The sequence below is a fragment of the Mus caroli genome, chromosome 9 (assembly GCF_900094665.2).
Source record: "Mus caroli chromosome 9, CAROLI_EIJ_v1.1, whole genome shotgun sequence".
Taxonomy (NCBI): Eukaryota; Metazoa; Chordata; class Mammalia; order Rodentia; family Muridae; genus Mus; species Mus caroli.
In genome coordinates this window covers 62,282,510-62,297,777 of record NC_034578.1, presented here as the reverse complement: position 1 = coordinate 62,297,777, position 15,268 = coordinate 62,282,510, and the positions used below count along the sequence as shown (strand labels likewise).

General features: G+C 50.7%; 1 protein-coding gene across 4 annotated transcripts in view; it reads right to left on the bottom strand.

Moving 5' to 3' along the window:
- The window catches only part of Igdcc4 (immunoglobulin superfamily DCC subclass member 4), a 37,250-nt gene that overhangs the window by 12,903 nt on the left and 9,079 nt on the right, over window positions 1-15,268 (bottom strand). For all 4 annotated transcript variants that reach the window (XM_029482077.1, XM_021172526.2, XM_029482078.1 and 1 more), the window contains exons 2-9: window positions 11,849-12,202; window positions 11,048-11,189; window positions 5,119-5,255; window positions 3,552-3,692; window positions 2,686-2,841; window positions 1,330-1,743; window positions 731-895; window positions 93-230 (exon numbers count right to left, since the gene is read on the bottom strand). In XM_029482077.1, the coding sequence (XP_029337937.1) occupies window positions 93-230; window positions 731-895; window positions 1,330-1,743; window positions 2,686-2,841; window positions 3,552-3,692; window positions 5,119-5,255; window positions 11,048-11,189; window positions 11,849-12,202 (1,647 nt within the window). The remainder of the gene's footprint in view (window positions 1-92; window positions 231-730; window positions 896-1,329; window positions 1,744-2,685; window positions 2,842-3,551; window positions 3,693-5,118; window positions 5,256-11,047; window positions 11,190-11,848; window positions 12,203-15,268) is intronic.

Sequence of the window (15,268 nt, the reverse complement as noted above, 5' to 3'; positions counted from 1 at the left end):
CAATTAGGCTCCACTTCCACTGACAACGTCCCTCATCTAGGGGAGAACCCACATTCTCACTGACATCTCTGTACTTCCCCGGCCCCACTCACCTTCCTTCCCCAAACCGTACTCTATCTTGTACTTCAGCACCTGTCCATTGCTCAGGCTGGAGGGCAGGGGCAGCCATGCCACCCTGATGTCCGAGGGGTTGGGGCTGGACAGGGCAAGCTGGGGTGCTGCGCTGGGGACTGAGACAGAAGAACATTGGCGTGAGCTCCGCTCCACCAACAGGGAAGACAAGACACAGTCAGGAGTGATCAGAGACTTGCCCAGGTCACACAGCAAGTCAGAAGTAGGCCCAGGGCCAGGATCTGAAGGAGGGAGCCTCTCAGGGGAGCCCTACACTGGAGGATGCGGAGACATCCTTTCTACTCCAAGGCTAGTGGACAGTGTGGGCCAGAAGCTTTCATATCCAATGGCTGGGTAGTAAATGAACGTTAGGAAGAAGGGCCGCATGGTATGGGGGCTCAGAGCTGGGCTCAAGTCCCAGCTGCCCTGCCGAGCTTGGCAAGTCATTTTCATTTTCTGAGCCCCTGTTTCCCCGTTTTACACTGGGAAGAAGAACCTCTGCCCACTGCTTTATACGGCACAACAGACATCACAAGGCAGGGAAGAGGGCCTTGGGCCACACTGTCCCTGAGTGGGAGTGTCTCTGGGTCCCAGGTCACTGCAGGTTCAGAGGTCCTACCATCGTCCAGTGTATGCACCAGGGCTGGGCTGGAGGTTCGGCTGGCCCCCAGCTGGGAGTAGGCCACCACGTAGAACTCATAATCCGTGTTGGGTTCCAGGTCCCGAACCTGCAGCTCTGTGGTGTCATTGTTTACTGCAAACTGGTACTCCACATTGTCCACTCCTGAGGTGGTAGCACGGGGCGGGGGGGGGGGGGGGGACAAAGGGACTGTCACAGCCCACTCCATGTCTGAACAGCTGGAGACTGTCTGGGGATCCTACTGGTCTATGTATAGCTAAATCGTCACAGACAATCTAGGGTGAAGGATAGAAATGCCTCTGCCATCTAGTCTACTTATTTCATTGATTCCATAATAGGCCAGGAAGCTCCCCGTGCTAATTGAAGGAGTCTGTCCTGCAGTTAGTTAGCTGGGGTGGAAGATGGCTCCTTTAACCCTGGAAAGAGAAGCATTCTCTCCGGGAAGGAGTGCGTATACACTCCATTCTCTAATACTAGATCACTTCCCAGCAGTATTGCTCCCCAACCCTTCCTCTCATCTTTAATTATCCATCCCATACTTGCTCTAACTGGGATCCCGCGGTCAAGAGTAGACATACCCCTTGCCTTTTGGTAGTGAAGAGAGAAGCCAATGATTTGCTCGCTGTGCAACTCAGGCCGCTCCCAGGCCACCAGCACAGAGGAACTGCTCAGCGGTGTGGCTGTGACCCGAGTCGGGGCGCTGGGCAGCCCCTCGCGCACCACTACCGCCAGGGGCGCAGCGGCACAGGCGGTTCCCGCGCTGTTTTCTGCTACGCACTGGTAGTAGCCAGCGTCCTGCAGGCCGATCTGAGTGATGACCAAGCTGCCGCCACCGCCCTGCACTTTGACGCGCCCGTTGGGTCGCAACGGGGTCCCGTCGTGCAGCCAGTGCAGCGCGGGCCGTGGCTCCCCGGACGCGCGGCACACGAAGCGCGCGGTGCTGGCCCGCGTCCGCGAGAGCGCCTCGGGCGCCTGCGAGATGGCTGGGGCAGCTGAGGGGCAGAAGGGAGACTGACAAGAGGGCCTACCCCTCCCCAAGTGTCCCAACACCGCGCCCCAGCCTCACCCTGAGGTCCTCTCCTCTAATCACCCGGCCCAGCTCTAGACTCGGCCCTTCCCGGGCTAGTCCTCCTTTCTCCCAACGCCCAGCAGATTTCCAGCTTTTGAGCTCTAGGCTATAACTTCATTTTCTCCTCCCCGCGGCCTCCTATACCCAGCAGTTACTCCAGCTTTCAGCAAGCCTGGCCCCCCAGTTTTCTGTTGTATTGAGAAAGCTCTTTTATAGCCCAGGTTGGCCTTGAATTTCTGATCTGCCCGCCTCAGCATCACCCCAGCTGATTAAACCCAGCATTCCTAGGAGAAAGAGACAGGAGATTCCCCAGAATTCCCCGGCCAGCTAGCCTGGAGTATAAAGTGAACAAGAAACCTTGTCTCAACTCAGTCTGTGACTGCAACACACTCACCATAGCCTGCACACACTCATAGGGACTTAATAGCCTAAGACATTGTCATTGTTTAATAATTTTGTTTTTGAGATAGGCTTTTCACTCTGTAGCTGGTCTCAACTCTGTAGCTAGGGCTGGTATCGAACTCACGTTCCTGCCACAGCTTTCCAAGTGCTACCACGTACAGATTCTGGGCTTCACACCCCCCAGACCATTCCACTATCTCCTTCCATAACCTCACCCCACTCCTGCTCGCCTGCATTCTCACTCTTCGTGACCCAAGCCAGGCTTTAAATCCCCCCCCCCCCGTCTCAAGTCGCCCCATCCATCCCCCCCAGCTACGGAATCCAGTCCTCCTACAATCACCATCAATCAGAAAATTCAGACTCCTCCCATGTGGTCCCCATCACAGTTAGTCTTCTAGGACCGCCCCTTCTCCCTCTAACACACACCCATCCTTAACGTCCCCCAGCACCAGCCCTTCCTTACCAAGCACTCTGAGCTCAGCAGCCGCAGTGGCGAAGTCGCGCGTGCGGGGCTTGTTGGCTCGGCAGACATAGACTCCAGAGTGCCGAGGCTGCGCGCTGGCGATGAGTAGATTGGTCCGGCCCAGAACGATGACATCCGTGGAGATAGGCTTCCCATCTGGTGACAGAGAAGGAGCAGGCTGGAGGGGGACACTGGAACTGTCCCTCTACACCCTCTCCAACTACGAGGTTCCCACTACACCCCTGCAAAGCCGCATCACAGTCGCTGGCTTGAATCCCAGTTCCTTCTAACTCTGATCCCTAGGTGGAAAAGCAGATGGGAGGTGGGTAAACGATGGCTAAATGGTCTCTGGTGGGCGGAGCAGATATTTAATACAATCTCTTCTCTCTCTCTCTCTCTCTCTCTCTCTCTCTCTCTCTCTCTCTCTCTCTCTGTGTGTGTGTGTGTGTCTGCCTGTCTCTGTCTCTCTGTCCCTCGCTCTGTCTCTTGTGTCTCTCTCTCCTCCCACCCCCAGAAAATTTCAAGGCAGGGTTTCTCTGTGTAGCCCTGGTTACCCTGGAACTTGCTCTGTAGACCAGGCTGGCCTCAACCTCAGAGCTCCGCCTGCCTCTGCCTCCCCAGTGCTGGGATTAAGGATGTATGCTACCACCACTGGGCTTTAATACAACCTTCTTTAGACTTTATTATTGCATGAACGTGTGTACATGTGAGCTTGCTTGCATGTGCTGTGGAAGTCAAAGGACGACTCCGAAGAGTCAATTCTCTCCTTCCATCTTTAGGCAGAAGCTCCTGACTTGGAGCCTGTGAGATCCTGTCCCATCCTGCCCACGTCCCCAGTCCCCTCCTCCTCCTTCCTCAGCACTCACCCTGTCGGACCCAGGACACAAAAGGGGTGGGGTCAGCAGAGGCCACGCACTCCATCACTACACTCTGTCCAGACACTACCGTGGTGTTCTCTGGGGCTGCCACAATCACCACATCCTGCCCCCTGGTAGCCTCCAAGGACCCTGTAGTGAAGATAGGGCAGGGTTAGCTTGCCAACCACTGCTTCTGAATGCCCAAAGCAGGGGGCCTGGGGTGTCATGGTTCTTTCTGTCAGAAGGGGAAAGCAACTGCCAAGCAGAGCTGGCGTGGGCCTTGGAGCGCTTTCTCTTGGAGCCAGAAGAATGCTCTCTGACACAAGTGAACCCCACAAGTTACTGGGTAAACCATACCTCCCCCATATTTCCCCGCCCAAATCCAGCTCCCATGGCATCTGCCTTAGACTCAGCACTCAGTTCTAGATCTAAGACTGTCTGTAAGTTGTTGTGTGAGTTAGGCAGATGCCTTCCCAAAGTACCTTAAAGTTCTACAAGCAAAAGGTGGGTTGTTAAGCTGGGCGCGGTGGCGCACACCTTTAATCCCAGCACTCGGGAGGCAGAGGCAGGTGGATTTCTGAGTTCGAGGCCAGCCTGGTCTACAAAGTGAGTTCCAGGACAGCCATGGCTATACAGAGAAACCCTGTCTGGAAAAAACACCCCCCCCCCATAAAAAAAGGTGGGCTGTTGTTTTTAGCAAAGAAGCTTCGAGATGTGTTTCTGTGTCCAACTCTCTCTCCTCGTGGCAGAATATTGAACACCTGGTTTGTCCAGCAGGGGGAAGCATAGACCTAGTGCTGGAGAGCGCGCAAAGATGGCCTGGAGCCTCAGCTCAGGGACAAGAGGATGGAACCAGTGACGAGGAGGATGACACAAGTGAGCAACCTTGGGGGAGGCTTGCAGTGAGATCTGTGGAGCAGCTGCTGAATGCCAAACACTTTCCATTCCCATCTCAGGGTCACACAGATGGTGAGGAGAGTCAGGATTCAAAACAGGTCTTCGTGACCCCCCCCCCCCAAACCAGTGCCCTTGTTACTACCTAATCCTGGCAGGGGCTTTTCAAAGAGAGGCAGAAGAGAGACTTCTAGCTACAGATGCTTGCTGCCAAGTCTTACGGATCCCAGGAACCCACTAAGTGGAAGAAGACAACTGACTTCCACGAATCCTTCTCTGCTCGTGAGTGCTGTGGGACTTGTGCATGAACACACAAAATAAATGTTAAAAAAAATGGAAAAAAGAAAAAGAAAGGCAGAAAAGGACCAGAGTAGAGGTGAGGAGCCAGTTTGGCATATATAGGGAGATTGGGTGAGCCTCTAACCCAGAAGAACCCTTTAAGGCGCCTGGAAGGGCAGAAGGGACCAGAGGCTGCAGGGCATTTGGATACCTTGCCTGTTCACCAGTTCTTGTGCAACTGTAGGAAACACAGACACCCCATAAGGAACGAACCCCACCCCTGCCAGTTGGAGTCCCAAACCCTAGGTCTATCCCATGTAGAACTACTACTCAATCAGCTTTCCAAAGACCCGGGTCTAGTCCCTTTCATTCCCAGTATAGCTGTCCCTAGAAATCCCCTTACCTCTGAGGGTCACAGTGAGCAAGGCCTCCTGGCTGAATCGTTGGCGGGCTGAATTGGTGGCCACACAGCGGTAGGAGCCTGCGTCACTGTCCTGGACATCCAGGATCTGGAGGACGCCATTGGGAAGAGTGATGAGCCTGGGAAGGAGCAGAGGGAGCCTGTGAGGTGTGGGAAGGTGATGGGAGGGGGTGGGGGTGGCCCTGAGGGACAGAAATGCCAACCCAAACTTTAAGATACAACCTCACCTAACAGACTGGCAAAGACCAAATGGTTTACTAACAGCTCAGGCGGGTAGGTAAGGAAATCACGGAAGGCACATCTGTCCAGCAGGCATCACCCAGGACATGCTCTTTTCTGGACAAGCTGGTAGCATGATCCAACAGCAAGGAGCTGTTCTTCTAGCCCTGGGACTTCTGGGACTCTCTATCACAGTCAGTCAGACGCACACAGCACCTGCATGTCAGTGTTTACTGCAGCCCTGTGCAGAGGCTGGAAACTGTTGGGTGTATCCTGGCTTCACAGGTGTGGCCACCTCCTGCAATGGAACACGGCAGGTCCAGGCGCCCTCCACACTGTGTGCTTTGGTGCCGCAGGATAACACACTCAGAGCCAAATTCTTACTAGTTTGTATATGTACTGAATGTCCCCAGAAAAGGAAGTTGTTTCTGAGGAGGGGGCCTGGTAGCCTGGAAGCTGGAGGTGTGAGAAGCCTAACTTTTTATTACACATATATACCATTTTAAGAATTTGGATGTTTTAGCCGGGCATGGTGGCGCACGCCTTTGATCCCAGCACTTGGGAGGCAGAGGCAGGCGGATTTCTGAGTTTGAGGCCAGCTTGGTCTACAGGGTGAGTTCTAGGACAGCCAAGACTACACAGAGAAACCCTGTCTCGAAAAAAAAAAACAAGGGCTGGTGAGATGGCTCAGTAGGTAAGAGCACCCGACTGCTCTTCTGAAGGTCCAGAGTTCAAATCCCAGCAACCACATGGTGGCTCACAACCATCCGTAACAAGATCTGACTCCCTCTTCTGGAGTGTCTGAAGACAGCTACAGTATACTTACATATAATAAATAAATAAATCTTAAAAAACAAAAACAAAAAAACCAAAACAAGCAAACAAACAAAAAAAGAATTTGGATGTTTTAAACCTTTTTTTTTCACCCCTGGAAGATTAAAAACCAACAACAGAAACAGCGTTTGTGTATGTATGCGTTAGCGCAGGGGCCTGCAAAGTTGAGGAAAGGGCTGGCATTGCAGATGGAGCTGCAGTTACTGGCAGTTGCAAGCAGCCTGAGGTGGTGCTGGGAGCTGACTCCAGAGGAGTAGCTCACATTCCTAACTGCCAAGCTGTCATCTCCCTGCTCGCTCCACCTTTATTAACCTCTTACCTGCATTTCCTTTCCCTCTTCCTAACAAAAATTCCCTTATTCCCTCATCTCCTCTGACCCTCAAAGGAATCCCAAGAGGCAGGAGAATCACAACCTCCATTTTATGGTAACAAAATTGAAGCTCAGGGTAGGGCGTTCACCCAGGGTCTTCATGCTGGAGCAGTTACAGTCCAAAACCAGGGGCTGGGGAATATGGCTCCATTAGTAGAAGGCTTGTCTAGCATGCACCAGACCCCACTTCCATCTTCAGCACTGTGTGAACCAGTAACACTCCACGCCTGTAATGACAGCGTTAGGGAGGTGGAGGCAGGAGGATCAGAAGCTGAAGGTCATCCTGTGCCACACAGTGCGTTGAAGGCCATTGTAGATGATGTGACACTATGCTACAAGACATCTTGAGCCCAGGTCTTCTGGTCTTAGAGGCCAAGTTCAGGCCCCTGCTCATAGCTAGGTGTGGCTGTGGGGGGGATGGATGTGGTTTCCAATAGCTTCCACCCAGCAATCACATAGCAATTTAGAAGACCAGGAAGACGGGGGGGGGGGGCTTCTTACCAGACCTGCAGGAGAGAAGGTTGAAAAAGCAAAGAGACCTTGCTTGAGAAACTTGGGGCAGGGAGGTTGGGGGATGGTGGGCACTGAGTATGTTCAACCAATCAGGAGGTGGTGAGGCCTTCTACGGGGGTCAGCTCCAGGTAGTGAGAATCTTAAGTGTATGGACTGGGTGGAACCAGAGGGCGACAGGGCATTGGGTGCTGGGGAAGGCTCTTTGTTCCTGGAGAAGCAGGGGCTAAGGAAACCTAAGTGTGGGAGCGGTGAGATGGCCAAGGGACTGAAGAAGGGTACTGGGAGACATTCAAGGCAGGTGCTTGGGAATAGGGTGGGACCAGTCCTTCCCTTATCTGCCCAGGTGAGCCTTTGTCCCACACCCAACCTCTCACCTCAGCTCCAGATCCACTCACAGATGTGCTACAGTAGAGAGATGGGGGCGGGGAAGCAGGAGAAACATGTAGGGAGACATCTGGGCCAGTCCCCAACCTACTGCCATGAGAAATCAGATGAGAAAGACCACCTCTCACGGCCGGCCGACTCTACCTCACATGCTGCAATCTGTGGCTTTTCCTTTCCCTCCATCCTCCAGCCAGTTCGTTCCCCTGGGGGATTACCTCCACTTTCGAATCCTGGTGCCAGGAAAAGGGAGCACCAAGTGCTAAGAGCAAACCTGTTCCTTGAGCAATAGCATTTCCTTCACTTTGTGTGCAGGAATGGATCTGCCTGCACCTTCCTCGGGCACAGAGCTGTAGCTGCAGCCAGGGGCAAGGTGCTGCGCTGCCTCCCCAGGGCTGTCTAAACCTGTTCTGGTTTTGTTACAATGTGGTTTTAGAAACTCTGGCTTCTGAAAGATGTCTGAGACATATTGGTTAGTAGGGGAGAAGTTACAAAATAGTGCTTAAGAAGCAATTCTGGGGCTGGCGAGATCAACCCTTTGGTGGCTCACAACCATCTGTAATGGCCCTCTTCTGGTGTTTCTGAAGACAGCTTACAGTGTACTCATATACATTAAATAAAAAAAAACACATATGGGCACAAAAATATTTAAAACAAACAAACAAAAAAGAAGCAATTCTGGTTTGGGGAATCAGATAAATGACAGGTTGAGGTACATGAAGGCACATGGTTGGCAAAGCTTTTGTAGTGGTTGGGGTTCCCTTTGTGAGGGGGATTGTTGAGCACTCTTTGTTGAATTTTACAAAATGAAAAATGTTTTGGTTTTGAGTTAGGCTGGTCTGGAAGAGGGTTGAGGACCAGTGAGGATGGGGATGGTGGAATATGCAAAATGGTAAGGCCTGCGTTCAGTCAGGAGGGGACTTCCCTTTTCCTTCTATAATGTGCATTTTGGCTTTTTTTTGTTTTGTTTTGTTTTTGTTTTGTTTTGTTTTTTGAGACAGGGTTTCTCTGTGTAGCCCTGGCTATCCTAGAACTCACTCTATAGACCAGGTTGGCCTTGAACTCAGAAATCCACCTGCCTATGCCTCCCAAGTGCTGGGATTAAAGGCGTGTGCCACCATGCCCAGCTGCATTTTGGCATTTTAATATAAATTCTTTTTTTAGTTTCATTTATGGCTGGCTCCCATGGAAGAAAAAGTATCCCCTATTACTAGAGATGAATGTAAGTGGGGCTAGGGTGGAGTTCAGGTGGGAGAGTGCATTGTCTAGCATACACAAAACTCTGGACGTGCTGGGTCCTAAGCTCAACACCTCATGGTGTGGTAGCACTTGCCTGCAATTGTAGCACTTAGGAGGTAGAAGCAGGAGAACTAGGAGCTCAAAGCCAGCCTAGGACACATGGGACCCTGCCTTTCTGCCTTTAAATAGATAGACAGACAGACAGATGGACAGATAGACAGACAGACAGACAGATAGATGGATGGTGGATGGTGGGTGGACGAATGGACGGAAAATTAGGAACTCAAAGTCAGCCTAGGCCACATCAGACCCTGCCTTGAAATTGATAGACAGACACAGACAGACAGACGGATGGATGGATGGATGGTGGACGATCAGATGGACAGACAGATAGATGGGTAAATTATAAATACCAGGGAACTGCCTTAGTGTTTAACCTTTGTCATTTGTTACAAAAATATGTGCCTTTCCCCTGGCAGAGTGTATTTGAGCTGCAAATGCTCTCAGCCAACTCTAAGGAATGCGATCTCTTGTGACCACTGAGCTGAGTTTATCACTAGAATATTTGTATATCTGGGAACATGCAAAAATACATACCTTGGCCATAATCTAGTTGCTGCTTTAGACATTTCTTTATTCCCTGACACAATGTGCTGGGACATGTGAGCCTGGTCTATTTATAGGCCAGGATCAATTTTCAGAGGACTTGGTGGCAAGCACTTCTGGGGCCTGGAAGCTGGCAGCCCCACCTTATGGGTGAGGTCTGTGGCTCCATGAGATGATGCCTGAATTAGATGCGGGGAAGGGAAGTCTGATTCCCACTGTTTTGAGGAGGCCAGCCTAGTCTACACAGTGAGGTCTAGACAAGCCCGGTGTTCACAGGGAGACCCTGTTCAAAACAAAGCAGAAACCTAACAATGAGAGAAAAACAAAACCACAATAATAAAAGGGGCCAGGGATGTTGGCACAGGCCTGTAATTCCAGGACTGCGGAAGCTGAGGCAGAAGGCCAGCCTGGGCTACCTAGAAAGACCCTGTGTCAGGAAACAATTGACCACCCTGTCTAAATAACAGTGGTTGGGCAATGAGATAATTTTTCCTCCTCTTTTATTTATATGAATTTTAAAAATGTCTTCGGGCTGGGGGTGTAGTTCAGTTGCTAAGAATACTTGCTTAGCATGCCTGAAGCTTTGGGTTCCATCCGCAATACCACATAAACTGATATTTCAGTACCAAGCAAAGAGGAAGCTCATGAGTTCAAGATCATCCCTGACTAATGCTGAGAGTTTGAGGCTAGCCTGAGCTACAATAAGACCTTATCTAAAACAAAACAAACAACAAACAAACATGCTACAGAGGTCACATTTGGAAAATCACAATTTAGCCGAATGTCCTTCACGTTTCATTTCGCAGATATAGGGAGACAAGAGCTGAGGGCCAAGGATGAGTGGAGACCAAACCTCACTCTGTCAACAAGGATGCTATCTGTTGACTTTACCTGATCAAAGGTGTTCTGTGACTTTTCTACACCTTCCAATCCCACCACTGGGTCAAAAGTCAGCAATGATGAGGCAGCCCAACAGTCAAGACGGAGTTGGATGTACTTGGGAGTGATGTGCAAGCCAATGTTTCTAAGTGTGTGTCGGGGTGGGGAATCCCATTTCCATGCAGCAGAGGGTTGCAGAATGCCTGGGAGAGACCTTTGGAGCCGCATTCCCCAAAGATGTGTAAGGATCCATGGGGTGAGGACCAAGACGTGAGCCTCTGGGTTCTGGTCTGCTGTGTGTGTATCAGGAGGCCATAGCAGGGGCCAAATCCCGGTTGTCCTCTGTTTGGCATTCAACCTAGAACCTTCCCCAGGATTGTTCCACCAAGCTACTGTCTTTATAAAAAGAGAAGTGAATGGAGCAAGATAGACCCTGTAGCCTGCTGATCAGAGATGCCTGTGCCTGACAGGGTAGAGCAGAGATAGGAAGAGAAGTAGGAGTCCATGGAGAAACTCCAGAGGAACCTTGGAAAGAGCAGAGCAGAAGCCAGTCTTCTGCCCGTGGCCCCTGGTGTGGTCTTGAATAGATCATAGCTGCTGTCTGGCTCTTAGAGCCCTTGATAAAACAAGTGTGGACCAGAAGTGCTTGGCAGAGCTCTAGACTGTCCCCTAGTTCTATGCACCTTAGCCTGGTGGGTAGCTTCTTTTCCAGAGAGGAAACCTTCTCACTGGGCCAGGAGTTGGGCTAGTGGTTGGCTTTTGGGTGAGTTTAGGCAAATGGAGCACCTTGGCTGTAAGAATCCCAGTTCTAGGCATGTCCCAGAACCCTATGTCCTGCACATTGGGGCAGACTCCCTGAGGGTCACTCACCGGGGCTCCTCAGGCACGGTCACCTGGTCCTTTTCCCAAGTAATGATGGGGGCTGGCAGGCCCTTGGTGTGGCATTCAAAGCGTGCTGTCCCATTTTCCTCCACGGTCTGGGACTCAGGGTGCAGAGAGAAGTCTTCGAGTGCTGGGGATGAGCACGGTGAAGAGAGAGAGAGAGAGAGAGAGAGAGAGAGAGAGAGAGAGAGAGAGAGAGAGAGAGAGAGAGAGAGAGAGAGAGATCGCTGTCAGCACAGTGGCACAGAACACAGAGTCATGGACACACAGCTGAGCAAACCCACAATGAGGGAGAGCAGAGTGGTGGACAAGGGCTAAGAAAGGATTGCTGGTCAGATGGTACTGGCAGTGTGTAATCCGAAGCATGCTGTACCCATGTCCAACATTACCATCACAGTATTTCCTGATACCTCTAGAGAGCCCTAAGGAGCCAGTGCCAGGATAGGTCATGGTTATATCCCTGCACACTGTGGTGTGTGGGTAGGAAACAGGAAGAGAAACCATCGGGCTCCTGATCTCTTCCTGGCAGACAAGCCAGTCCTATGCACTAGAACTCAAAGGGTGAGAAAGGAGGGTGATGGAGTGAAGACCTGGCTGATGGAGCACCGAGCAGCAAGAGTAGCTAACAGCAAGAGGGGACCCAGTGAGTGGGACAGGACAGGAGGCAGGGACCCTGGCTGGGCTCCCGGTTCCGATGCAGGTAACTAACTTTAGATCCTTCTCCCTGTCCCCCCTTCTGTCCCCTCTGTCCCCCAAATCCCCACCCTCACCCCAGATGCAAGCACTTACTGGCAAGCTTGACCACAGCAACCTGGCTGGCCACCACTCCCAGCGGGCTGTGGGCCAGACAGGAATAGCTGCCCTCAGTGACCTTCCAGATCCTAAGAGCTTCCTCATCATCGCTGTCTTCTCGATCTAGGGGTGAGGACAGCCACAGGGAGCCATTGGGTAGCAGGTGCAGGTTCTCATGCTCTAGTACAGTGTCTCCATCCTTGCTCCATGTCACCCTAGTCGGAGGCCCAGCAACTGTAGCCCCCAAAGTGCAGTCCAGCACCACAGCCTGCTCAGGGCCCAGGATCACTTGCAGGGGTCCCTCATCACAGCTCAGCTTGACAGTTGTCTCCTGGGGCAATGGCAGCTCCCCTGTGAGAAGGAAGAGACACCAGGGCTGTGGTGTGTGGCCTCCTTGTCCCTGGTGCCACCACCCAGTGTCAATCACTTAAGGAAAGACCCTGTGACCATCTGCATCCATTTTCTTTGCCAACAGCCCCTTACTTCTCAAGGCCCATCTCCCCATGGTTTAACTTCTTTGCCCACGAAAGACCCAACTCACAGCAGCCCTATTACAACAGCCAGAAGGTAGACTTGACCCAAATGTTTGCTCTTCGCCTGATAAGTGACTAATATTTTACTCAGTCAGCAGAAGGGATGAAACATTCCGCATGCTAGTGCATAGAAAAACCCTGGAAACTTCATGCCAAGTGAAAGCCACCAGCCACCAGCCACCACACACTTTGGGACCTCATTTCTATGGAATGTCCATAAGGCAGAAAGTAGAGTAATGGTTGCCAGGAGTCTTGAGCAGAGAGAAATGGGGAATGACTGCTAAGGAGTATGACATTTCTTTTTGATGGAAAGGTTCTAGAATTAGACAGTAGCCAAGGCAACATAACCTTATTAGTAGATTCAAAACCACAGGGTGGGGCTGGTGAGATGGCTCAGTGGGTAAGAGCACCCGACTGCTCTTCCGAAGGTCCGGAGTTCAAATCCCAGCAACATGGTGGCTCACAACCATCCGTAACAAGATCTGGCGCCCTCTTCTGGAGTGTCTGAAGACAGCTACAGTGTACTTACACATAATAAATAAATAAATCTTTAAAAAAAAAAAAGCTGTGAAGCATAAAATTAAAAAAAAAAAAAACCACAGGGTGGAGTGGATGGTGGTGGGGGTGGGGGCTATATAGCTCAGGTGGTAGAGCATTTGCATAGCATGCCGAAGGCCTGAGTTTGGCCCCTAGCATTTCATAAACTGAGTGGGGTAGTGCACACCTGTAATCCCAACACTACAGAGAAGGAGGCAGGATGATCAATAGTTCAGGGTCTTCCTCATTCCTCAGCTATGTAGAAATTGGAAGCCAGTCTGGACTACATGAAAGTCTGTCTCAAAAAAAAAATTTTTTTTAACCTATATACGTGGTAAATTCTATATAAATTGTGAGTTGTTTCTTGGTTTTAAAAATACAGAGAAGTTCTTTCCATTTAGGACTGTCATGAATGGTCGCTGGGTGATGTGTACGTGGTGTAGCATTGCCTGACACTGTGTGGTGGCTTGGTGGTTTTAGTCCTCCAGGAATCCAATGTCTCATCCCACCACTGTTGCTCATACCTCAAGCTTGAAAAATGTTGTAGCTGGAAAACTCTGAGAAATGTGCTATGTGTGTAAGGCATGAGTGTATGCATGTGTGTGTGTGTGTGTGTACACACATGCTGCCCATAGACCCTAACACTGCCCCTGCCATGAAAGGAAGAGAAGGAGGATTAGAATAGAGCATACACTATCCCGTCTCAGGGCAATAATCACAAAGGGAAATATTTCTTATCATAATCAATGCTTCAACGGGGCCTGCTCATTGTCACGGGGCAATAGCTTCCCATGGGAATGCTTTGTCACAGTTGTCCTGCTCCCTCTCTGTCCCATAAGAACTCAGTCACCCAAGCCAAGGTCTCCAGCAAGGCTGGAGGGACAAAGCAGGAAAGCTTGGCAGTTGGGAAGATGTCCGGCCTTGAACCGGGCTCTTCTTCTGGGTCTCAGTTTACCCACTGATACAAAGATATCCGTTCCAGAACAAACACAGTACCATGCCACGAACATCCCAGTGTTCCAACTACGGTCCCCTATACACATGCTCCTCTGTCTGCTACACTGGTCAACACCTCGACCCCTCTGTGTGTCCATGTTTCCTTCCTACAGCATTCAAAGCAGAATAAGACAGCCCAGGGACTGGAGAGATGGTTCAGGGGTTAAGAGTACTAGCTGTGTTGGGCGTGGTGGCGCACACCTTTAATCCCAGCACTGGGGAGGCAGAGGCAGGCGGATTTCTGAGTTCAAGGCCAGCCTGGTCTACAAAGTGAGCTCCAGGACAGCAAGGGCTATACAAAGAAACCCTGTCTCTCAAAAAACCAAAAAAAAAAAAAAAAAAGAGTACTAGCTGTTTGTTCAGAGGACTGGGATTTCAGGCTCAGCACCCCATCAGCTCACAACCATCCACAACTCCAGTTCCATGGGACTCTGATCCTCTCTGATGGCCTCTGCAGGCAGCAGGCACACACATGGTACACAGAGGCATACCTGCAGGCAAAATACATATACACATAAAATTAATAATAATAATAATAATAAAGGGGGCTGGTGAGATGGCTCAGCAGGTCAGAGCACCCGACTGCTCTTCCAAAGGTCCTTAGTTCAAATCCCAGCAACCACATGGTGGCTCACAACCATCCGTAACAAGATCTGACTCCCTCTTCTGGTGTGTCTGAAGACAGCTACAGTGTACTTACATATAATAAATAAATAAATAAATAAATAAATAAATAAACAAAAAAATAATAATAATAAAGTCCTAACTGGCTGAGGGGAGGGAACCTGGGAAGAAATGTGAAGGATAAAGGGTCAGAAAGAACCTGACCAGATCACCACCCTTCCACTCCTTCAGCAGAGCTCTGCTGGACAGTTCTGGCTCATGGCTGTCCTGAGAGATACACAGGGCTAGGGAAGAAGGCAGTCCCCTCCCAGTCAAGGTTCCAGGGGCTGGAGACATGGCCCAGGTGGAAAGTGTTTTCCACACGACTGTGCAGATCTGACTTTGGATTCCCACACTAACAGCTGTAATCACAGATCTGGGAAGGTGGAGACAGGAGAGTCCCTGGAGCCAGTCGGAAAGTTAATCTCTGAGTTCAGTAAGAGACCCTGTTTCTGAAATTAAGGTGAGGACTGGATAAATGGCTCAGCCATTAAGGAAGGGTATTTGCTACTCTTGGGGAGTACTAGGGTTCAATTCCTAGCATCCGCATGGAAGTTCACAGTCATGTGTAGCTCCAGTTCTGAGGGATCTGAGGCCCAGGCACCTATCCACAAGCAAAACACTCATACACATCAAATAAAAATAAATAAATCTAAAATAATTTTCCTTTACTTAATATATTTATTAA